Source organism: Mustela nivalis (genome assembly GCF_964662115.1).
Source record: "Mustela nivalis genome assembly, chromosome: 4".
Taxonomy (NCBI): Eukaryota; Metazoa; Chordata; class Mammalia; order Carnivora; family Mustelidae; genus Mustela; species Mustela nivalis.
Genome location: NC_139023.1, coordinates 106,963,669 through 106,989,468, shown reverse-complemented (window position 1 = coordinate 106,989,468; position 25,800 = coordinate 106,963,669). Strand labels below are relative to the sequence as shown.

Sequence of the window (25,800 nt, the reverse complement as noted above, 5' to 3'; positions counted from 1 at the left end):
TTGTTTATTTTTTTAAAAGATTTTATTTATTTATTTGACACAGAGAGCGGTCACAATTAGACAGAACAGCAGGCAGAGAGGGGGCGGGGGGAGCAGGCTCTCCACTGAGCAGAGAGCCTGATGGGGCTCAATCCCAGGACCCTGGGATCATGACTTAAGCTGAAGGCAGAGACTTAACCCACTGAGCCACCCATGGACCCCATCATTTTTTGTTTATATTGAAAAATTTCACTTCTTTAGGAAACTCAAATCAATGGAGAGTCTGTGACTGGTAGAGATTTAAATAATTCCTTAAGTACACTAAATATTGATATCCATGACTCTCCTTTTTTTGTAGGCCTCAACTGGTGGACGCTGTCACCTCTGCTCAGACTTCAGACTCATTAGATGCTATTTTGGACTTTTTGGATTTCAAAAGTGACAGTAGTGTTATCCTCCAGGAGAGGTTTCTCTATGCCTGTGGATTTGCCTCCCATCCCGATGAAGAACTCCTGAGAGCCCTCATTGTAAGTCAAGTGAACACTGGGAAAATAAAGGCTCTCAGCTACTAAAATGTTCATTAAGAATCTAGGCAATGATTGGATTATTTTCTATCCATTAATCCATTAACTGTAGTAAACTTTTTTACATAGTGTCTTCTTTGCAATTCCTTTAAAATAACATAAACTGTATTATAAGGAAATTAAAAGATTATATTCACTTATCATATAATATGACATAGAACAAAATTTCAGAGGAGATGACTCTTGGTTATGCTTCAGAAATTGATTTTAAAATATTTGTTTTGACTTCAAAATTCTTCTTGGCATTTAATATACAATACGTTGAAGAGATACAATTCTTCTAATACAAAAAAATTGTATTGGAAACAAAAGCTAGACTTCTCTTGGGTCCAAGATTTAAAAACAAAATGTCCTCTTATCCACTTACAATCTAGTGGAATAATTTATAATCTTTTTGGAAAATGGGACCATTTGAAGACCTGATGAAAGCCATGAAGCTCCTCTTCACCCATATGCAAAATTTTAAAGACTGTTTTTTTGGTTCACTGACACAGTGAACACAGTCCATAAACCCCTCGGGAGTTCATAGACTCATGTTAAGAAGACCGGGAGAGAAGAGATTCTATTAACTCTTCAATTCAAAGTTAGAAAGTGAATTTGTATGTGTTGCCAAATCAAAATTTTGAATTTGCTATCAAGAACCATAAAACATTTTCCTTAGATGTTGGTTTCTTTGCTTCTTGAAAAAAATGTTTCTAAAAATGTCCCATGGAAATGCTTAAATGTGTTGATAACCTATTTTACCTCTGTTTATCAATTACTCTGGCTAATAGAGTAAGTTCAAAGGTTCCTTTGGGAGCAATGACATCAGAGAAACTGTTATGATCATCGCTGGGGCCCTCGTCAGGAAGCTGTGTCAGAATGATGGCTGCAAACTCAAAGTAAGTACAAATCCAGTCTCATGTGTTGTGCAGTTCCATATCTTTCTATGTCGTACTCACTGGGCTGCCTATCACCGGCACTCCTAATCTCCCTTACCCTACTCCACTTTCTCTATTTCATAGCAGTTATTGTCATCTAGCATACTTTACAGTTCATTTATTCATGACATTTATTGCTTATTTCTGTCTCTCACGGAAATGTAAGCACCATGCAAAAATGGATCTTTGTCTTATTAATACCACTTGCTTAAAATAATAGCTGATGCATAGATAATGTTCAACAAATACTTCCTAAAAAGTAAATAGTCTAATACTCCCTCACCAACATATGTTTATTGAGTGCCCACTACATATGTGGCTTTCAGTGGCATGTATGGTATAGTCCTTTTCCTCAGAAACATATTAGACTCTAGGGCTATCTCCTAAAGGAGAAGTTTTCTTTTCTTTTCTTTTTTTTAAAAGATTTTATTTATTTATTTGACAGAGAGAAAGAGAGAGAGAGATCACAAGTAAGCAAAGAGGCAGGTAGAGAGAGAGGGAGGAGCAGGCTCCCTGCCAAGTAGAGAGCCTGATGCGGGGCTCCATGACCCTGAGATCATGACCTGAGCTGAAAGCAGAGGCTTAACTCACTGAGCCACCCAGGCCCCTAAGGAGAACTTTTCTTTTTAAAGGCTTATTTATTTATTTTAGAGAGGGAAGGAGAGTATGAGCAGAAATGGCAAAGGGAAAGGGGGAGAGAATCCCAAGCACACTCCATACTGAGCGTGGAGCCCTAAGCAGGGCTCAATCTCACAATCCTGAAATCATGACCTGAGCAGAAACAAAGAGTCAGATCCTTAACTGACTGACTGCAGTGCCCTGAGGAGAGCTTTATAATAAGTGTGGTGTGCAGTTTTGAGTTTTGATGGAGGGAATTTAGTTACTTCTAATTATCCAAAATTTTACATTTTGTTTTTAATTTCATTTGCTCAAAGCTTCTCCATTTGTCTGAGTGGACTATTAATTTTAACATCTTTCTCATAGAAAACCAAAACCTTACTTTGTAAGCATAACTAGATATAGAAAATCCAAATGGATTAATGTCCAAAGCAGCCTATCTTTCTATAATGCAAATAGATTAAAGATGCTGAATATATAAAAAATCTTTTTTGGTCCACATTTATTATACAGTCAGCTTCTAGTCAGCATTTTTCTTCTCTCTCAAAAAAGACACCACTATATTATTTTCCTTGCTGAGTGCTTGCTCTTAAAAATAATAGGGAGAACATTCTTGAAATAGTGCCAAAAGAGGCAACCTAAGCTAGAATATAAATTAAGTACGAGAAAGATTACTAAAAAAAGAAATGGCATTGAAAATGTTTGAACATCAGCCTGTTGCGTTCTGGCAGAGATCAAATTTGTATTACTTCTATGACATCAAAGAACTATGACCTCTTACATATTTTTTCCAATTTCTATAATTATTTGAATAGCTGATTTACTTCAGTAATCATATGACTAATCATGACTAAAGACAGAATTCATATATGAAACATCCATTCAGCAGAATTTAATAAGCATCTACTCTGTGCTTATTATAATTAGTCACTTAACATAAAGATGCATAGAATATTCTATCTTCCTCAGAGAACTCCCAGTCCTTTTATCAAATAGAAACAAAAAAATAATATTGAAATATAAACAACATGCTCTGAGAATACAGAATATATAGCAAACTCTTCTTTTTGGGGGTACTGGGGAAGGTTTCACCAAAATAGTAGTATTTGAGCTTTGTCTAGAAAAGCTTTTTAGGTAAAGGCACGATAGTATGGAATAAAGGGAATTCTAGGAGAAATATAACAATGCATGAAAAGGCCTGAAGTAAAAATGAGTTGGGTATGCCTGAGAACAGTGAGAAATTCTGTGGAGCTGGAGCACAAAGTTTTCATATTAGTGGGGCAGATAGGTGAGAGCAGAGCTACAGGAAAGAAGGGAAGAGAGAAAATAAGTTGGATCTTTATTAATGAGAGGCTAACGGCCATCACTCCGCAGAGAGAGGGGAGAATCGTGTGTTTTTAGACAGGTGAATGAGATGCTCAGATTTTTTTTTTCTTATTTAGAAAGATTCAGAGTGCAGGGACCAGCTGTTGACTAGATTAGAGCCAGCGAGATCTGATTGGAAATATTTGCAACAACAAGACAAGAATTAGTAAAGTTCACACAGTGGCAGTAAGGTGAGAGAAGGAGACAGATTCAAGAGTCAGTTAGGAGGTAGATTTAATAGTACTCAGCGACTGATGGGAGGTGGGGAGTGTGAGAGAGGTAAGAAGCTGGATGACTAGTAAGGTTCCAGGGTAGGGTACTAGGTGTGGTACTAGCACGGTTTATAGAACCTGGTTTGGGACTGGGAGGTGGGTAGAGCTATGAATTTGTTTTCACCATGTTAATTTTGAAATCTTCTGGGTCACCAAGTTGAAAAGAGACTTGAAAAGAGACTTTGGACTTGGGTCACCAAGTCCAAAAGAGAGATGGCCATAGCCACCTGCAGCCCAGAAGAGGAGTTCGGGCCAGGAACAGAGTGGCTGCAACCTTGGGAGAGAGTAGAATGTAGAATAAGAAGGAAACTGAACAAAGGATTAAATGTAAAGTTTGGCTGAAAACAGGATAGCCAAGTTCTCATCACATCTTTAAAGTTATCTTGTAGGGAGCTTAAGACTATCCCCTTTCACTGTCATTCAATTTTGTTAATATCTTGGGGGAACTTTTTTAAAAAATGCATCTTTGAAGATGATTAACCACCAGATGGGATTGTTGTAAATGTTCACGTTTGTGTTTCAACATTCTGCTGTGGAATATTCATCTACCTATAGCTTAGTTTGAGGACATATGAATAGAAATAAAATGATGTATTCTCAGCAAAAATTTAAGCTATTTACTGGGCATACAATGCTCTGACTGCCCAAAAGGTACCTGCCATCCTATCGAGTGCTAAAGTTTTTGAGCATTTACTAGCATGAAATTTCTTGCTTACCCCATGGCAGTCGGAGTGACAGCTAGACAAGTTTACTCACTGAGTACAAAGTCCCCTATTTCTTTTTCTTATTAGTTTTTTGTTATGTCTTGACTTCCTTGCATTGTAATTTCGTTTTTCCTTAAATGTGTATTTGAAAAGATTCAAACCTACAGAAAATAAGAAGAATAGCATAATTCCATGAACATCTGTGTTTCCTTCACCTAATTTGCCAGTTTTTAACATCTTGCATATTTCCATTATCTCATTGTTTTATCTCAATTATTTTCTATTTTGATTCAACTATGTGAGAGTGAGTTGCAGACATCTGGCATTTTACCCCTAAATGCTTTTAGTTCTTACTGCGTGAATACAGTTGCATGTAGGCCCTTACGATGGACAAAGTACATATATATATATATATATTTATTAGTTGGTGAGTTCATACTGTTATCTTTAATTCCAGTCCAATGTAACAAGCTTCTTTCTCTCATTCCATTCCATACATTTATCTTCCTTCTCCTACAGAGAGAACTTTGGTGTTCAAGAACATCAATATATTAAAATTCATTTACTCAAACCTAAAACACACACAAAATAGTTTTGGAATTGCTACACTAGTATTGCTACAAAAGTCAAACTAAATAAAGTGTAAGACTTCATCACAGCTCTTTTGTTTTTAGGATGTAGCCCACTAAATGTGTACTGTCAGAGTTCTATATTCTAAGTCTCTTGCATCAAGTCTTTGTTATTCTCTTCTGTTTAATTATGTTTAATTAATTAATTATATTTGATATATACTTCTATTTGTTTGTTTCTCTTTGAATTCAATTTTGGCAATCTTCCATCCCTGTTGACTTAATTTTATTTTTTGTATATATGAAGTATTAACATGGTTCAAAAGTCAAAACTACGTTTTAAAAACATTCTCAAAGGTGTCCCATTCCCTTTCCTAGCCTTCTCACCCTTTCTTGCCTGCCTCCTCCATGTACCTGTTGTCATTAGTTTTTGGTTTCTCCTTGTGTTTCTTTTTGCAACAGTAAGCAGATGTACACACATGCTTTCCTTTTTTTTCTTTCACAAAATACAGCATTCTATATACACTCTTTTGTAGCTTATTCTTTCCACTTAACAGTATACCCTGGAAATTACCCCATACTGGTCCTCAGAGATCTTTCTCATTCTTTTTCATAACTACCTAGTTTTCCACTATGTCTATGGACCAGTGTATTAAAAATCTCCTGCATATGGTCATGAGATGGTTTCTACTATTTTGTGATTAAAAATCATGCTGAGATGAATGATCTTGCATGAAAATGCATGTAGGCATTTTTTCTTATTGTTGGAGATATTTTCTTATTGTTGGCTAGGGTTGCTGGAACAAAATGCAGATATGTTAGCTTTTGCCAATTATCTTCCTTAGGAATTGTACCATTTTATGCTTTTACCAATAATGCAAGAGAATGCCTATTTCCCCATAGCCTCAATAGGAAAGTATTTATCAAACCTTTGAATTTTTAATCAATCTGATAGTTAATAAATAACATTTATCTGATTACACATGAAATTTAGTATCTTTCCTTCTATTTGGGGACCTTTTATATCTTTCTCCACCCCTATCTCCCACTCTCTCTCTCTCCCCTATTGTATGTGTGTGTGTCTGTGTACCTGCGGCCTAATTTCAGAATTTGCAAACCCTATGCAAAGTTTCATCTTTAAAGATGAAACTGAATCCCCTAAAACATATGTAATAGCAAAGACCAGAATCTAGGTGTCTCCATTTGTAATTTGCTTTTCCATTAAATTATTAACGTATACTCAATTCTTTTTTTCCCCGAGGCCAGAAAAGTACCTAGCTTTTCAAAAAAAGTGTTTGCCACAAAGAAGGCATTTGAGAAATATTTTTTGAACTATATGGTAGCATTAATCAAATTTGGATTCAAGTGGAAACGAGCACTTTTTAAACATTTAGAACAAGACCTTATGGTCAAGTTCAGTACTTTCACCAAATTGTTACTTAAGAAAATGTACGTGACATCACTTAGGTGCCATCTAATTGCTGCTTTAGAAATACAATGAACAGGCAATTTTATGACTAACCAATCACAAAGGAATCAAAAATGACTTTATACATTCAGAATGTGTTCACAAGTAGATATATCAATTATTGTACTCATTCCTTCATAAGAATATGTTAGCATATGCATTTTTTTTTAAAAAAACACAATACCTTCATCAAGTATATGTGTCCATTTCCATTGTGTGTCTTGGTCAGCCAACCAGTGCAAAATTTTCTAACACTTTGGGTTGTTTTCTTGGGCCCAAGAGTGAAGCCAGTCTTGTCCAAGCCTTATTTCATATATGATTATACATATGTCTGAGGTGGTATGTGATTTTTTTAGGCAGTGGTAGAAGCCAAGAAGTTAATCCTGGGAGGACTCGAAAGAGCAGAGAAAAAAGAGGACACCATGATGTACCTCCTGTCTCTAAAGAATGCACTGCTCCCGGAAGGCATCCCACTCCTTCTGAAGTACGCAGAGGCAGGGGAAGGGCCCATCAGCCACCTTGCCACCACCACGCTCCAGAGATATGATGTCCGTTTCATAACTGATGAGGTAAATTCCCTGAGAGTATTTGCAACATTCACAGAAGGAAAAGAAGCCTGTCTAAACTTGAGTCAAATGCAAAGTTCTCTGAAGTCAGTCTTTTCCTCCGCAAACTAATGAGCTCTCTTTCCTGTTTAGAAAAAACTCATAAATTGAATTTAAGGCTATTCTGAAGCAGCCTTACATTTTGAATAGATAATGTCGTGTATCCTAAAGCATAAATATTGAAGCACATCCTCTTATTTTAAGAAACAAATTCTTTCCAGAAATACCTTTACTTCCGTAAGTTTTAAGATGCTGTTAAATGTTTCAACACTGAAATATCCTGGCTTAAGAATTCCTGTGTTGGTTCCTATAGCTGCATTTTCAGGAAGCTGTCTAAATTAAACTTGGGTTAGAACAGAAAAGTTTTTAAACCTCAAGATGAGCTGCCTGCTGAGAATGATATTTCCAGTTTGCTGCTGAGCACCTTCCTACCACTTTTGGGTCAAAGTTGGTTGGCTGCAAAGCATGACAGCTAGCATCATGGGCTTTTGAGACAGACAGAACTATACATTCTGGCTATTTTTTCCCAGTTGTTTGTGCTCAGGTGAGTTGTTTAACTCCTCTCTGCTTGAGAACAAGGTCAGTATTTCAGGGCGATTGAAAAAAGCAGAGAAAGGTGGAATTGAAAGAACTATTTATAAATGCCTAATTTAAAACCTCCCCTGCTCATCAATATTTTTAGGCAGTGCTGATAATGAACAAAATCATTTGTTGCCCTTATTTATTGCCACAGAGTGCCAGCATTTTGGCAGATTTTTTTTTTTTTTTTTTTTTTTTTTTTTTTTTTTTGGTGCTAATGTTTTATTAAGAAAAGGGTTCCCTAATGTAACTTGTGGACTTTGGGTGACATGATGTGTCAGTATAAATCTGTGAACTGTAACAAATGTACGACCGTGGAGCAGGGTGCTAATGGAAGGGGAGGTTGCTTGTATACTGGCAGGGGGAGACAAGAAGCAAGGGGTATAGAGAAACTTTCTGTACTTCCAGCTTGGTTTTGTTGTGAACCTAAATGTGTCCTAAAAAAATGAAGTTGATTAATTTTTTAAAAAAGGATAAGGAAAGATCCTGAGGGACTTCATTGTAAGGAAATATCAGTTACTAGATCCATTGCTCCTTAGTACCATCTTTAAAAATTGATATTAGTTAGCTAATGCCATGATATGCTGCAATAACAAATGGGCTTCAAAAATCTCAGCTTACGAAAAGGTTCTCATTCATGCCATGCCTAACGAAGGTAAGGGAAAATGTGGCCCTGAGCTTACTACGATAGTAGTAAGAAGAGAGAGAGAAGACACACAAGCTCTTAACTGTCTCAGTCCAGAAGTCACCCGCAGCAGTCCTGTTCATGGTCCTTTGGTTAGAACTATGGTCCCAACCTAATCGCAAAGAACCCTGGGAAATAAAAGAGAATGTGACTATTTTTAAGAGCACTAACTCTTCCTATCACAATATCAACTTCAAAAATCTAGATATGCACTAAGTTTGAACATCTTTGAACAGGTGAAGAAGACTTTAAACAGGATATACCACCAGAATCGTAAAGTTCATGAAAAGACTGTACGCACTACTGCAGCCACTATCATTTTAAACAACAATCCATCCTACATGGAAGTAAAAAACATTCTACTCTCTATTGGGGAGCTTCCCAAAGAAATGAATAAATACATGCTTGCTGTTGTTCAAGACATCCTACGTTTTGAAATGCCTGCAAGGTATGATGGAGTGCATCTGTTTCCCTGTTTATTTAAGCCAACTTATTTTATTTGTTCAAGCTTATTTATACATTGGTGTAGTACACATGTGGCTAATAATAATGGTATGGTCCTTTTGCTAGGTTATGTTATATAAAACCAGAATTTGCCAAATTTTCTCCTAGAACTATTTAGCGGGCCAGATAAAACAACTTTACTTTGGCACTATGATTTTAAACTCTATGATTTTACTTAGGTCTCCTGTTCAGTCTGGTAAATATATATTGCCAAACATTTGTAATGTTTTAAAACCCAACTACATTTTTGATAGGACTATTTTTATCAATAGTGCAACAAAGTGATACATGTTCTTACCAAGTTGTTTCTAATGTTAACTTTCCAAATGTTGGTGATCTAACATTGAAGCCTCATCCATCACAGATCAATGAATCTACTACTTAAGTTAAAAGCTTCAGGCATGGCTCATGTTTTGGGACTATGCAAGGTATGGGGAGGAGAATCAGCAGACTTCATCATTCTCAGTAACTTTTACTGGATTCATCTTCCTTCTAATTCTCAGGTCTCTTCTTCCGAATTCACTGATGTCTCCCTTCAAAGTGGGGCTTCCCCAGAGCTCTCTGCCATTCCTCACTGAACTGAGAGGGCTGGAAAAGAAATTTCCATTTTCCCTGAGTTACTTGCACAGCAGGATCCCCAGGAAAGATAAAACTTGAGCATTTCCAGTTGAAAAGGAAAACAGATTATGGGGGAGTTTGGAAAATAGATAAAGACAAAGGAAAAAAAAATTAAAGGTAGCGAAAGAAAGGGGTACAGAAGGAGTGAGTAGAAGGGAGAAAAGAGCAGGACAGATAAGGAAGGAGCAGGTGAGCGAGGGAGGAAGAAGCAAAGTCTGTCTGTAGCCAGGTATGCCAAGTGGAATGGGTTTGACTTCTGTTTCTTTGTTTGCTTTTATAAGACTCTGTGGAGGAGATCCTGGGTGGGTTTTCTGCCCTTGTCTTGTGAACCTAATGATGCAGGGGACAGTAAAAGAGGAGGCACTGGGGTAGAGAGAAGCCAGGGAAAGGTGAGGAAGCTGTTGCAACACTGCAGGGCAGATTCTCGGGACTAGAATGGTTAGAGTTGGAAAGAACATTATAGGGCCACTTTGCTTGGTATCTCTCTCTGGTATGGGATCTAGTCTCCTGGCAGGTGGTGTCCAGTCTTTGCTTGCACTAGTCCAGTGGCAGGGGGCCCACCTCCTCTGAGGGAACTTGTGTCATTATTTAAAGACTATCACCAGTACTTCTTTGTGTAACTGAAAGCTTCCTATTGGCCCTATTTGCCCCAATCCCTGGAGCAGAGCAGAGAAGAGCCGGTCAAATCATTCATCCATGTGCAGGCCCTTTGAATATTTTAAGACAGCCATCATGACCTCCTCATCCCTTCTTGTCCAGGCTAATAATACCTTATAACTTAGTGATAGTGTAGGGGGGGACCTATAGGGTTACTGTTCCCTCCCCTCAATAATTTTCTTCCTCAGATTTAGATCCAGATTTCTTTAGCTGATTCTTTTGATATTTTTTGTATTATTGCCATAATTTTATTATTACTGATATGATTAGTATTAAGTAATCAGGATTGGAAGACCTCAACACTCCTTAGACATCAGACAAGATAGAGGCATAGGAGTAAGATTTCAGACTTACTTTAGAGGAGATAATCATTTATTTATGGGTTTTACTGAGATGTTTCTTTAATTGAAAACTCTGTAAGTAGAAAAAATTCCTGGAAATGAACTGTGGCATGTCATCAGCCACTGATAATGTGAGAGAGCATAGGAAAATGTTTAAAGAAATATATTGGCACACCATCCCCCACCCCACCCCCAGTTTGGTATAGCTTTCCTTGAAAGTATATAGTACTTAACAAGAGAACCATGATGATTCATACAACATGTGTTTTCCACTCCTGAGGTGTGTCCACCAGTTGGCTGAAGCCATTCATAGCTGGGCGTCCTCGCCTTGCTGTCATTTTGATACCAACCCAAATTCCACATATCTGAGGAATGAAGGGGAAAGCCCCTGGCACTCCGGCGGGCACCTCCCCAGTCTTGGAGTGGCATGAGGAACACTGGGCCCCATCTTCTTTTCCCTGAGGATTTGTTTTTGTTTTTGTTTTCCAAATCTGACTTGGGAAGCAGCCATTACAAAGAATGTGCAGCTTTTTCCTTTTCTTTGTTGCAGCAAAATGGTCCGTCAAGTTCTGAAGGAAATGGTTACTCATAATTATGACCGTTTCTCCAAGAGTGGGTCCTCTTCTGCCTACACTGGCTACATAGAACGTATGTCACCCAAAAAGTGGTTCTCCCTCTCTTCCCTTCCCCAAGTTGGTATTGCTGGAACTGTTGCTAAATTACAGGGGTTTGGGTTTTTGTTGTTTGTTTGTTTTTTGTGGTTGTGATTAGGTGCTCCCCACTCGGCGTCTACTTACAGCCTGGACATTCTTTATTCTGGTTCTGGCATCCTAAGGAGAAGTAACCTCAACATCTTTCAGTACATTGGGAAAGCTAATCTTCACAGTAGCCAGGTAACTCATTTTCCTTTAGTTTTGCTTCATAAAGTATGTAAAAACTTAGTCCAAAGTAAAATAACATATATACCAATGATAAGGCCATAGGATGCATAAGTTAACAGTGGCTTCTGCTTTAAGTTGCTCACGAGTCCATCATCCGCAGGAAGCTATATGGTTTATAATTCCAAGTATGAGCTTGAAGCCTAAGTAATTTGATTTACTGGACTTGCCAAACATCCGTTTGTTATTTCAAAGCAAACCTATTCACAACATTGAAATTGTGCTAATATTTTTCACTTATGTTTTTTTAAAAATATTGTATCTTTATTTATAGATATAGTCCTTAATGTTCCATGTATCTAACTCTGGAATATATTTTCCTTCTCTGGGTGTTTCTATGAAGAAATTGACTCCCTATAATAAAAATTTTGACTCTGAAGAGTCCATTATATTTTTCAGTACTACCAGAAGGAAAAAGAATAAAGTGTAGGCATTTGACAACTGGCTGAATTCCATCTCTTTAGTTTTATCCAAAATTTGGTTATGATCTATAAAGGCTTCCTAATCATAAAATATACTTTCTTTTTAGTTTTTATGTAGATCAAAGTATAACCTTCTCAATAAGCTCATTTAAGCATTAAAATGATCCAGTGCCACACAAACTTGAGTTCTCATCCATATTATATTACTATAGCCTTTGATGGGACTCTAGTCAGAATACTATGTCCTTCCATCCTGAGGAATCACCATCTGTTTGCTCATATGCACTCGGAAATGCCAAACACCCAGTGGGTACGGGGGACCAAGAATATATATGATTCCCGTGTATGGGAGAGATCTTGATGCGAGCCTCTATCATCTTTTCTTTCAGCTTAAGAGAGAAAGTTGGACAGGAAGGTTGTGAGTCATGGCTTAGGGTACTCTACTCCCTCTCATAGCAGCAGCCTCATAGCCACTGTCCCAACATTTCTCCATCTCCTTTTAGGAGCTCTGCAAGACAGCTGACCCATTATGTATGACAGTCCTGGAGGGAGAGGGACTAGGAGTCTCATAAAATGGAAAGCTCGTGGCCTTTATAGTCAGACAGAAGGGTTTTGAGTTCTACTTCTGCCATTTGACTTTTTTTTTTGACATCTACAAACGGGATAAATGGTTGTAAGCATTAAATGAAGAAAACCTGTGTTCAGGCATGGAGTTTGTTGTTGTTATTGTTGTTGTTTGCCTAGCTGCTGCAGATGTCTGAATTTCTGAGCCTTAGGAAAGTTCTAGCCACAGCTCAGAAGCCTCACCATCACTTACGGGGCAGGCAAGGAGCTGGTTTCAGGACTGTTCTCTCCCTTTTTTCCCCAGGTGGTCATTGAAGCCCAAGGGCTGGAGGCCTTGATTGCAGCTACTCCCGATGAGGGGGAGGAGAACCTTGACTCCTACGCTGGCATGTCAGCCATCCTCTTTGATGTTCAGCTCAGACCTGTCACTTTCTTCAATGGATACAGTGATTTGATGTCCAAAATGCTGTCAGCATCTGGTGACCCTGTCAGTGTGGTGAAGGGACTCATTCTGCTGATAGATCATTCCCAGGTAATCTGTTCATTCTGCAAGTATTTATTGAATCCCTAACCTTTTGTAGGCACATTTGAAATGTGCTCTGTGCCCAGAGGATACAGGACAAGGTTCAGCCTATCCAGGAGTTCACGTTCTAAACACTCACCCTATTGGTATCGCTGCCCTTCCTCCGCTTCCTCTTTGTTATAGGGAAGCAGGGTTTTCTTTCACCTTTGTTAGTTGATGAAAATACCTCCTCACTGTTGGGGCAAAAGAGAAAATAATCAATATAACATGAGTACAGTAATGTCATATATAATTCAATAAAACTAGAAGAAAATCAAGAGTTGGGTGCTTAACCAACAGAGCCACCCAGGTGCTCCGAAAGGGAGATGGATTCTTAATGAATAAAATCTCTGAAGAAGGCATAAGAGTGCTGAGGAAGTGATCTACATTTTAAGACACAGGAATCATGACAGTACAGCCCCATCTGTGTGTGCCCAGCTACCCATCAACAATCTCTGATGGTCAGAATTGGACTGTAAAACTTGATGAAAACACAATAATCTAGAAGTCAAACTCAGCAGACTTCTTATGTAAAGGGTAGAAAGCAACTATTTTAGACTTTGTGGGCCATATGGTCTCTATTGCAATTACTCAGCTCTGCCACCCTGGAGTGAAAACAGCCCTCAGCAATATATTAACAAACGAGTGTGGCAGTGCTCCAACAATATTGTATTTACAAAAACAGCAAGTGGGCCAGATTAGCCTGCAGGACGTAGTTTGCCAACTCCTGATCTAGATGATCTTGTAAAGTTCTTCTGTTCGTTAAGAGAGGGCACCTAAGGTGCATTCTAAGCCAAAGATCATCCCGTGGCTATTAAAACATAACCCAATGTCTGTGTATTTCCTGTTGGAGTACTTGGCAGATCAGGGGTTACTATACAAATAAGCTGTTTGAGGCTCCTAGGTTCTGCAGAGCAATCCAGTAATGCCATCCCAGCTTCAGAGGCACATACCACTCTAGGTCAAGTGCTGACATTGAAGGAAATTTTGGCAGTGGATAGCCTGTCAAAGCCTCCAGGGCAGATGGAATTACTCTGTGCTTATTCTCACTCTCTCTTTTCGGCTAATTGGATTACTCTTCAGAGAAGGATGTCTGATAAAGTCAGCTTAATAGGGAGATCCTCTTTAGCCAGCAAAGAACATATTTTCCTGAATGGAAGCAATGGGATAATTTTTCAAAATATCAGTGTTTGAACTCTAAGAGACACCTCTGAGACCAGAGGTCCAAGATCAAGGGGTCACACTAGCTACAAATGTAATGTATCTTGTTCTTGTAGCTCATAGGCAATAATTTCAATAAATATGCATTCTGGGTCAAATGAGGACATAAGCCTATGATCTTTATTACAATATTTCTCAGAACATGATTTCTTACACACCAGGAGACAAGAGAGTTATGATTGTGTGATAGCCATGTGTGGTAATAGAAAAGTGTCCTCCCTAGAGACAGTCTGGGTATTCATTCTGCCTCCATGTGTGGCTACCAGGCCTGATTTCCTGTTCAATCTTCAGATGTAATGTAGACCATGGAAGATTAGTATGAGAATTAAATGACATACCAAATGTAGAGCTTTGGGGACACAGTAGCTACTCAAAAGTGTTAGTTCCACTTACTTTGTACCCTTAAAAATGAGAACCACTGCACTATGTGATTGAGACCCTTTCACAAAGAAAGAGTGGTGTGTCCCTCTACAGGGATCAATGTTTAGACCTTCAATGGGAGCTCAGAAAAATTCCTCTGTGACTACATCTAAGAATTCTGTCATGGTCCCTTTGCATGAGAGAAATGGAATCTTCCCAGAAAGTCAAGGCACTCCTTAAAACCCAGACTGCAGTGGAAATGCTCTCCCTTCACAAAAGGCACATTGTCTCAAAGTTGTGAAATAGTCTTTTCCATGGTATTTGGTGTGTTTTGACATCTACCTAATATATGGCCAATGGGAAAACCAAAGTCCACATCAAAGAACTTTTTTTTATTGAATGGACTAACAAGATGATAGTTTTCAAATAGGGAAGAAAGGAAAAGATCCAAAGAAAGAAATACTTCTTCTTTTATTCTTTTTAGAGAGGAAGAGAGAGAGAAAGATAGAGTGTGTGTGCATGTATGAGTGAGCACAGGTGAGAGTAGAGGGACCAAGGGAGAGGGAGAGAGGAAATCTTAAGCAGGCTATATGCTGACCATGGAGCTCAATCTCATGATCCTGAGATCATGATCTGAGCTGAAATCAAGAGTCGGAGGCTTGCGGTTGCCTGAGGGACTCCGTCAGTTGGGCATCTGCCTTCAGCTCAGGTCATGGTCCCAAGGTTCTGGGATTGAGCCCCACAACGGGGCTCCTGCTTGGCGGGGAGTCTGCTTCTCCCTCTCATTCTATCTGCCACTCCCCTGCTTATACTCTGTCTCTCTCTCTGTGTCAAATAAATAAATTAAAAAAAATATTTTGAAAAAAGAAGAGTTGGACACTTAATTGACTGAGCTTTGGGAACAATCATGGTTATAATTCAAATGCAGAACTCTGAAATCTTGATTCTGTAGTTCATAGGCATTGGTTAAAATTTGGGCATAATTATTCTAGCTTTCTCAGGATAATTTGTGTTCCTTCAATATTAGTTATGATGCATGAGACAACCTGGCATCCCACTACAACCATATTTAGTTCTAGACTAAATGTAGCTGTAAGTATTCTTAAGATTCTCTCCTAATGTGTCCTGAGTTCTATATTAAGAAGCTCACACTTTCATCCAAGTGTCTTTTAGACTGAAAGTAGCTTCATGCCACAAGGAGACTTTTTGGTATACCTGGTTGTAAACCAATGCCTTTGATTGAGATTTCTTGCCACTTATTTCAGAAAGCGGAGAGAATTCAGAAAGATCAATATGATCCTTTCTAGAAAGCAAAATCGTGGCATTTTTAGTTAGGGAAATCAGGTCTTGTTTGGTCTGAGTAGGACAGTTACATAAGGAAGTTAGTCGTGCTGCTGGCTACCACGAACCTAAGATCTGTGGAGGGATATCAAAATTAAAGATACTTAGCCTTTTTTTCTCCAGAGCCATTATCTTTTCCAACACTGTCTGCAGGCAATGTGATGGCAATCCAGCTGAAGAAATTTTCAGCCAACATCACCCCAGCTAATGTCCTCAGAAAATGCAAGACTTAAAGGCTAAATACTGATAAACACATTGACTAAATACTTTAGTGAATGCACAGTCTGCTTCTAGGGATCAAGATTAGGATAATGTGTTTCCAAGCCTCAAGAAAGACTCCAACCTTAGCACAACTCAAATGTCATTATCTATAGCAGGAGATTGAACATACCTTTGGGAGGGGTAGACTAAATTTGCGTATTGTTATTATTATTATTATTAAATATTTTTGCTTCTAGGAGCTTCAGTTGCAATCTGGACTAAAGGCCAATATGGATGTGCAGGGTGGTATAGCTATTGACATTTCAGGTGCAATGGAGTTTAGCCTGTGGTATCGGGAGTCTAAAACCCGGGTGAAAAATCGGTAAGCATATGTATAATATTCTATTCAATGAACTGCAGAGATATGCTTCTGGAACTGTTTAGCTCTCTGCCTTTTCAAAACCTATGTTTTCTATTTGTAATTATTAAATCACGGAGTGGGAAGAAACCATGGGAAGTCATTCTTTCCATATCTTCTCATGAGTAGGCCAGTTATCTGATCGATTCAGCCAAGAATCATCATGCTTGGTATTTGGTGTGCTTGCTTCACGAATGAGAAGTTCATCTGCTCTTGGTTATTCTACTTTGGTAACTGACAAAATTGTCAGGAAAGGTGACTTCAAAGCAAACTTTTTAGTTTATCCCTCTTGTTGAAAGTTTTTAAAAAAAGATTTTATGTGTCAGAGAGAGATAGAGAGAGCAGAAGCAGGAGGAGCTGCAGGCAGAGGGCGAAGCAGGCCCTCTGCTGAGAAAGGAAGCCAATGTGGGACTCAATCCCAGGACGGGGGGTCATGAGCTGAGCCAACAGCAGCCACTTACCCGACTGAGCCACCCAGGTGTCCATCTTTTTGGGATTTTAAATCTTTACTCCTTTGCTATCTTCAGTGGAGAAAAATAAAAACATGTTGCAGAATTGAAGTCTTAAATATTAAGTCCTTAAGTTTTTTCATTAGTATTATTTTTTTTTAAAATAAAATGTTCTCAACTCTTTTAGTTTTTCTAATGTACATGTTGAGTCAAATGGACGTGTTTGATTTTGAGAATAAGACACTGGTTCTAAACCAGTGTGATAATCAGGAGAATTATTCTTCTGTTTGTTGTGGAATTGAAGAAAAGAAAAATGGAAGTGCAATTGATTTTTCCCTTTTTGGATATTTAAAAATACAGTGGGACAGAAGTGAAATAGGAGTGGCAAAATTAAAGTTTTGATTTCTATGAAACTGTACTTAAGGAATTGAAAAATCAAAAGGCAGCACATTTTAATGTGAAAGGTGCCCCACAGTGTTACTAAAAGGAACCTAAGAAGAGAAATGAAACAGGCCATCAGAGGGATAAGCAGTTTAATTTAGGGCTTCTCAGTGAATCTATCTTCTTTCCCCTTTTTTGAGTTATTTTCTAGATAGAAGTTCCTGCAAATTAAATGGAATTGAATTTTTGCTGAAAGAAATCAACAAGATCCACACCCAAAATTATCTGGATTTTTAAAAAGGACACAGTATCCCTAAGACTTTACCAGTATCCATGGTGTAGCCAAACTATCTTTAATTTTTCATTTGTTCATTTAAAAAATATCTCTTTAGCCTTTGTTGAGTGTAAGATATTAGAAGATATGGTAAGGGATTCAGGGACTTGCATGAAACTACCTCTGACCTACTTTTACACCAACAACAGCAACAGGGACTTTAATTTTCACAGCCAACTTTGATAGTATCCTTCTATCAGAAAAGCCTGTGCATAGAGCTCTGATTTAATTGGGGGAATAATTTCACACAATTTCATTTAAAGTCTAATTAAATTAAATTAGAGTGATCCTAGAGGTAAACCTTCTACTGGGATTGTTTATCCCTCCATTGTCATCCAACCCACATTCCCTTGTCAACCCAACCTGCCTGTCTAGTTCTCTAGGCGACTACTGGGGAACCCACCATATTTGTTCTTCCTGGAGCAATTCATTGTACGTGCCTCACTGTAGGAATAGTTTTTGGTGACACAACATTTTTTTCAAATATCTGGACAACTATAGACTTATGTCTCTGAAGACCCTTTAGAGAAAGTAATGAAATGGAACCAAAATAGCTCCATAGAAGCCCACAGAGAGATAGTTACCAAGAAAATTGTTGAACGTCAGCTGTCTTTGTGAGTTTAGACTTTTTTTAAGCTAGCTCAGGTGGTTCTGACTTGAAAGGATCAGGTTCCAGGCACATTTTCCCTTTGGCCCTTGCTATCACACAGTAGTGCCTGCTAGATCCTTCATTCTGACATCTGGAATTGAAGGCCATGGGGGGGTGCAGGGGAAGGGCAGACCTTCAAGGCCTCATCCAGGGGACTAGCCAGGCCCTGATTGCTAGCAGAACTCTGAGCGCATTTAGGTCTTACAGTAGTCCTTTATATGTTTCCTTCCAGTTGCGAGTTCAGACCCTGCGAAATTAGAGCTATTGGTCCAGATTCCAGATCAATTAAATGTGATAGTAACAGGGTTTTTTTTGGCCTCAATCTTAGGGTGGCTCTGGCAATAGTTGGCAGCATCACCGTTGACTCCTCTTTTGTGAAAGCTGGGCTGGAAATCAGTGCAGAAACAGAAGCAGGCCTCGAGTTTGTGTCCACGGTGCAGTTTTCTCAGTACCCGTTCTTGGTTTGCATGCAGATGGACAAGGATGGAGTCCCATTCAGGTAAGAGGCAGTGCTTGGGGAATGTTCCTGGGCAGTCTCCAGTTCTCCAGGAACATGCACCCAGTTTTGAGCATTTAGTTTCAGAAATTAAAAGAAAATGGTAAAAATACAGTGAAACATAAATTTCCTTTAAATAAATAAGAGAATAATTAAAAGGTTTAAAAATCAGTTTCTAGGATACCAAGAAAATATGAGGACTAATTCATTTGATTCTGGGGATAATATTGTATTCTTGTCCAGAAATTATTTTTTCAAGCTAACAAAGGGATTTGAATTACCCTAAGAGTTGCCACATAGTTTCAGCAAAAATAGTGAACGTGTATTTATTATCAGCTAACTTCACAACTATCTCCTAGACCAAAAATTCAAAACAAAATACTTGGCAATCATTTACCCTGGTTTAAGAGCCCAAATTAATTCATAATTCTTAGGTAATCATACAATAGGAACTTGGTCTTGTTTAAGTTTTGGGTTAAACTTGAGAGTTTGGGACTTTGAATTGAAAAAAAAAAAAAAACCTGCTTTCTGTAGAACTCTTAGAGTCTCAAATACCAAATACTTGATTGTTCGTGAAGCTTCCTATCACCTCTTTTACCCTACAGCTTCTCATTTACACTGTGTCCTTTGAATCTTATAACGGTTGTTTATAACAATACTATCACATGGAAATAGAAGCTTTGGATAGCATCAACTCTTCTGTAGTTCTAGAGGTCTCCCCGACACACATTATTAACCATGAAGGCAATTGGATATTTAAAATACCAAGCATATCTTATATCATCTCCTTCAATAAGAAGACCAGAGTTGAGCACCTTCTTTATTGTGCTGATATTTCATGACTCATATGAGGAATGTATAAATGATATCAGTACAAATATGAATAGGTTATATTTTTACAGAATAAAAGCTGTTGTCTTATATTAGCTTATATTTAGAATAAATCTCCATTAATGAATTAAAAAAAAAAAATCAGCCTTCCAGTGGTCGAAATACAGTGACCACCAAGCCAGGCTCATGACTAACTGGTTTCATTCCACATTCCACTTGGCCCAGAGCTCTAGAAATGTTTGCCTGTCTGCATTCTCAGCCTCCATCCAGTTGGATTTGCCACTTACTCAAAAGGGGAGTGCTCCCAAGGTGGGGCTCCTGGAATGAGGGGTGGGAGACATAGCAAGGCCTGCAAAGCTTTACAGCATCTCCAAAAAGCTGAGAGGAATTTGGTCCTTCATTCTAGAAAAATATATGTCAGGACTCCCATATTCCAGGCATTCAAAATATATCTGTTGGTGTAGAAAGAAATGGGAAGAAAACAGTTACCCCATTCATGGGAATGGAAGCTGGTAGTCTTTGGCACTCCCGTCCTTTCTCAAATTGCTTTGAAACATAAGCTTCAAGTACACACGCTTAGTAGCTTGGCTCAGAGGAGTGTGGGGTCCCTTTAATATGTGTGTAATTTTATTATTGTTGCTGTCATTATGCAGGCAATTTGAGACCAAGTATGAAAGGCTATCCACAGGCAGAGGTTACGTCTCTCGGAGAAGAAAAGAAAGCCTCATAGCGGGATCTGAATTCCCGCTCCACCAAGAGAACTCTGACATGTGCAAGGTGGTGTTTGCCCCTGAGCCTGAGAGTAGTTCTGGCGGTTGGTTTTGAGACTGATTGGTAAGGTTTCACTTGGATCTGTCTTCTGAGATGGGATACGATGTGACATGTCTATATACTTGCTCTCTGAGAGCACAGTGTTTACATATTTACCTGTATTTAAGATTTTTGTAAAAACCTCTGAAAAACCTCAAATGATTAAATATGGGCCCAATCCCGTGTAGTACTGATAGTGTCATTTTGAGCCAATGTATGAGACACTTCCAGCAGGATTCCTAGTGTTCTGGTACCTTTGTCCATCCCATTTGGTACAGTGGTAAAAGTGTTATTCCAAGGAGAAACAATTGTCTGTAAAACACAAAACAAAACACACGTACCCTCAGGAGAACCCAACTTTGTTTCAACGATTTTTCAGTCAATGTTTTTGAAGCCCTCTATAGGACCTTACACATGCTTGTTTCTACCAAATATCTTTCCTAATCGGGGAAAAAAACAAAAACAAAACAAACAAACAAGAAATGACCGTTTTTTTTTTTTTTTTTTTTTGAGGAGAAGTTGGGGGAGGCAATAAGACTTTCTAAAGACTTTTTTCACAGCTTCAAGGTTGGATATTTATCTCTTTGTCATTAGTTTTACGAAGCACTGAGGTAGAAGGCACACAGAATTCAAACACAGCATCATCTTTCCACTGACCACATGGTCACGTTGCTAGAAGAGCGCCATTTTGCCCTCTGCCTTCTGCCCTGCAAGGATATTAGACTTAGCAGTACAAGTTAGAAATACGAACTTCAAAAACTCCATTTGATTTTACTTGTGCTGTGTCCCTTTGAGACTGCAGTGTGGGACACTGTCCTTTATAAGGGACATTTTCATATTTTCATTAGTTTTTCTTTCATTCAAGTGTTTTGTGGTAGAAGTTCTAGTCTGTTTGACTACAGTCTGTACAAAACCCAGAATGACCAAGAGAATTTACTACTGCTTTAAGAACCTGATGGATTTGGACTTCTAAAATATGAAATCAAGAAAAGTTTGTCTTTATTTGTACAAGTTAAAAGAGCCATGTTAAACGTTTTCAAATACCTATTAATAAACAAGATGTATGTGTTGCTAGTGATAAACTCAAAACAGGTCACAGGTGCTCATTTGTCCATTAAACACAGACACATACACACATGCAATGGAAGTTTAGCTAGCCCACCTCTGGTTGTAAATTTTAAATGATATGTGATGAAATAAATATATGGACATCCTATTGAGTTGTCTTTGTCTTCCATTACTTTGAACACCATATTTCTCTCTTTCTGCCACTTTCTGAGCTCAGACACATACACTGTAAGCCTCTGACACTCTATAGAACAGGATGGATTCTCTAATAGGAGGTCAGAGCCCTGTGGAACATGAGCCACAGATTACCAACAGTCAGAACCTTGTCAGTACCTGCAAACTTGAAAACGAGCTCTAATTCCAGTTTCCATAAGGCTCTGGACTGGCACCTTCATTGTGGTGTTATGAGAAGAAAGACAGGAATCAAAACCTAGAAGGGGCCATGTGTCATGGCGGCATTGGTCTTGGGAGAAGCATTCTGTAAAGACACTCATGCTACATACAGCAAAAGCAAGTTGACCTCGGACACTAAGCCAAAGATGTCATGGGCCAAGGAACCTCAGCCAGGTGATGCTTAACACACCACAACTGCTTCTGTAAAATGCAAAATAGTATTTGACTCAAGAGTGATGTGTGTGGTGTCCTGGACATTAGTGTTATAATACTTCCCAACAGCTTGTCTGCCTGGCTCCATCAACCATGGTCGCCCTTTTGGAGAATGGATAGCACTGACCAGCTCTAACTTCCTCCAGAGAGATAAGAAACCTGAAGCATAGGACAAACACTGACTCCTTTCTGGATGAACAAGGTAGAAGTCTAGGAGGGCTGGAGTGATAATCCATATTTTGAAATGATATACTGGAGCCAGAAATACCACTGTAAGCCTCACTTGCTGTCTCTAATTCTGACCAATTCACTGTTTCAAACATCAGTGTCCAGACAGCTTTGTCCTCAGCAAAGGTGTCTGCCGGGCAAGCGTACAACCCTTGGACATGAGTCCTCTGCCCTGTCAGCTTCTTCCTGCAAACCTGAAGGATTTAGTCTGGCTGCATTTCTGCTGTGGAGGGCCTACTGCCATTCCCTGTATCTCATTAGATCTCTGCACACAACAAGTTGTTCCCTGCTTCTCTGAACCTGGCCGCCTTCAGAAATATCTTTAAAGCTAACACTTATTTAGTGCTTGTTATGTGGCAGGTATTTTAAACATCATATATATATTAGATAATCTAATTCTCACCATAACTATATTGAGTAGGTAGCATTATTATTTCCATGTTATAGATCATTGCTGTCCAATAGAACTATAAGGTGAGCCACAGAAGCACTTTTAACTTTCAAGCAATGACTTTAAAAAAAATAAGCAGAAACCAGTGCAATGAATTTTAATAACGTGTTTTTAATCTAATATATGTAAAGTGTTGTATCAACATGTAATAAATATAAAAAGTATTAATGGGATATTTTGGGGGGGAGGAATAGATCTTTGAGTTGTGCTATATAATTTGCATACCCTGTAGCACATCTCAATTTGGATTAGCCCCATTTCAAATGTTTGCTAGCCCTGTGGGGCTCGTGGTTACTGAACTGGCCAATACAATAGAATGGAGAAACTGGGGCATAGAAGACATTTGGACAATTCACCCCACAGAAGACATTTTCTCAGCTAAATAATAGTAAAACCAGGATTCAAATATAAGTGGTCTTTTCCAAGACCTGCTCTCTGACTTTGTGAATTCTATATTCATACTATATTTTCCAGATCATTTTGGTTTTTAAAAATTTGCTGCTAGAAGAAGCCAGACAGTAGTTAAGAGAATGGCCAATGTGGGACAGCAACTATAAGGCTTTAAGCTGTATTACAAAATTCTAGAGCCAATGCCCTTTTTCTGTGGGTCTTGTGTCTCCGTCTCTGATAGTACCAGGAGTGCTTGTATACTTAGAGACCTCTATTTTCTTTGCCAACCAATCTTTCCTCCATGAAGAGTATTACAGTTTTAGCTTTAAATTTAGGTATTTTTTCCATTTTGAGTGAATTTGTATATAATGTGTGTAGTAACTGGTCCAAATTTATTCCTTTGTATATGGATATCCAATTGTCCCAGCAGCATTTGTTGGAAGCTGACTCTTTCCAATTAAATTGTTTTTTAGTTCCCTTGCTTAAAATCGATTGACTATAAACAATCATTTTGGGATGTCAGTTTTATTCCATTAATCTGTATGTCTATCTTTATGCCACACTCTCTTCATTACTGTTGCTTTGTGGTAAGTTTTGAAATAGGAAGTGTGAGTTCACCTCCTTTGTTCTTTTTCAGGATTGTTTTGGCTGTTGTGAGTCCCTTGAGTTTCCATATGGATTTTAGGATCAGCCAGTCAATTTCTACAAAGCTAGCTAGGAAGCTAGCTAGGAATCTGATAGGGCTTGTGTTGAGCTTGTGTATCAGTTTTAGGAATATTGCCACTTTAAATTTAAATGCGTGAACACGGAGCATCTTTCTACTTACTTAAATGTTCTTTAATTTCTCTCAACAGTGTTTTATGACTTTCAGGGTCTAAGTTTTATACTTCTTTTGTTAAATTTATCCCACATGTTTTATTCCTTTTGATGCTATTATAAATGAAATTATTTTCAAATTTCAAATTTACTTTCAAATCTAAATTGTTTGTTGCAAGTGTTTTTATATATTGATCATGAGTCCTGCAACCCTACTGAACTTAATTAATTTTGGTAGGTACTTAGGACTTTCTATGTAAAAGATCATGCCGTCTGGAGACAGAGATCATTCTACTTCTGCCTTTCCAATCTGAATTTCTTTAATTTAATCTTATGGCTGGATTGGCTAGAATCTCTAGGACACCACTGAATAAGGGTGGTAAGAATAGCCATAGCCAAGAGAATAGTGCCGGTAAAGATGGTGATGAGGAGGAATGGCAGACAGACAGTCATGATCACAGAACATAAAAGGCAGGCTCACATCATCTGGGAACGGCTCTAGTTCTATTTTCACTAAGTAATATATTTGAAAATTCATAAAATCTTATTTGAAAGTTTAAAGGATTTAAATAGTCTATGTGCCCTCCCTAAATATGGGGAGGAGGAAAGCATCTATCCTGGCATCAAGAATCTTCCAGATTCAGATCAACTGAAGCTTCACTACTCTTCATCAGTTTAGTTGTTAACTAAAGATCAGTGGGGATGGCAGGGAGTGAGAAAGGAGGCCCTGTTTGGAATTCTAGTTCCACCGCCTACTGTTTGAATGATCTTAGGCATGTGACTCAATCGTCATCTCTAACATGGGTATGATAATCTCTGTTTCACTGGGTTATTTTAAGCTGAGATAATGCATGTGCCAAGCATACAGTAGCATTTGATAAATGCTTTCTACTCTCATTAATGTTGTTTTTAATATTAGAGAGGTGGTGAGCAATGTTCTCACATAACAATCAGCTTTGATCTTATTTGTTATCAACGAGGTTCGTTGGTACTTTATTTGCCTTTACCTTGCAACTAGTTGGGGAGCGAAGTGGTCCTCTAACTTTCGGGGCTTAGTGCAGTATGGTTTGGATATCTAAACCTCTTGTATGGAGCATGCAGAAAGGCAGGAAGTAGGGCAGTACAGCAGTGAGGGCAATTTGGAGTAAGATACTCCTGCACACCTGCAGTCTCACCTTTTCCATGTGCTCCTGCTATACAAACCTCCCAGCCTCTCAGCTTCTGCACCTGTAAAATGAGCAGCCACTCATAGGCTGTTGTAAAGATGAAGTTAAGGTAATGGGCTAGTGCCTGGTATGTAGCAAGCACTTAGTAAGTATTCCCTAATATTAACTTTTAATATGTGGTCCTATAGAACTCCTGAATAAAGCAATATTTTATATTCTGACTCCATGGAGCTAATCTATTTTCTGTATTTTCACCCATAAGCATCATGGATGATCAGGAAGATTACCAGGTTTGCTTATTTGTTATCATGAAATCACTAGTTTCACATTATAAAAATCATTTTCATATTTTATGACAGCACGACTTTTACCCATTTCTCCACATGCCCAAGCTGACTTCAGATTTCATCAATTCTTTCTTTACCAAATTGCTTTGCTTTTGTTCTGTGTGACTGATCATTACCAAGAAGAAAGAGTAAGTATTTTCATGAGAAAACATAGAATGGATCTAAAATTCAGCCATAAAATGAACAAGTTCCAGTAGAGTTCTTGGAGAAAACAGTAAGAGGACTCCACATCATAAATGAGATGGATAGCATTTTGAGAGGGAAGAAAACACTGGGAAGAAGA

The 25,800-nt window shown here is 38.4% G+C and overlaps 1 protein-coding gene across 4 annotated transcripts in view; it reads left to right on the top strand.

The window, feature by feature from the left end:
* Positions 1-21,661, top strand: part of MTTP (microsomal triglyceride transfer protein) — a 61,826-nt gene extending 40,165 nt beyond the window's left edge. For all 4 annotated transcript variants that reach the window (XM_082726794.1, XM_082726793.1, XM_082726795.1 and 1 more), the window contains 10 exons: positions 338-506; positions 1,337-1,444; positions 6,836-7,048; positions 8,585-8,796; positions 11,019-11,116; positions 11,240-11,361; positions 12,697-12,924; positions 16,335-16,459; positions 18,637-18,807; positions 20,289-21,661. In XM_082726794.1, the coding sequence (XP_082582920.1) occupies positions 338-506; positions 1,337-1,444; positions 6,836-7,048; positions 8,585-8,796; positions 11,019-11,116; positions 11,240-11,361; positions 12,697-12,924; positions 16,335-16,459; positions 18,637-18,807; positions 20,289-20,460 (1,618 nt within the window). In that variant the 3' untranslated portion in view covers positions 20,461-21,661. The remainder of the gene's footprint in view (positions 1-337; positions 507-1,336; positions 1,445-6,835; positions 7,049-8,584; positions 8,797-11,018; positions 11,117-11,239; positions 11,362-12,696; positions 12,925-16,334; positions 16,460-18,636; positions 18,808-20,288) is intronic.
* The last annotated feature ends 4,139 nt before the right edge of the window (positions 21,662-25,800 follow it).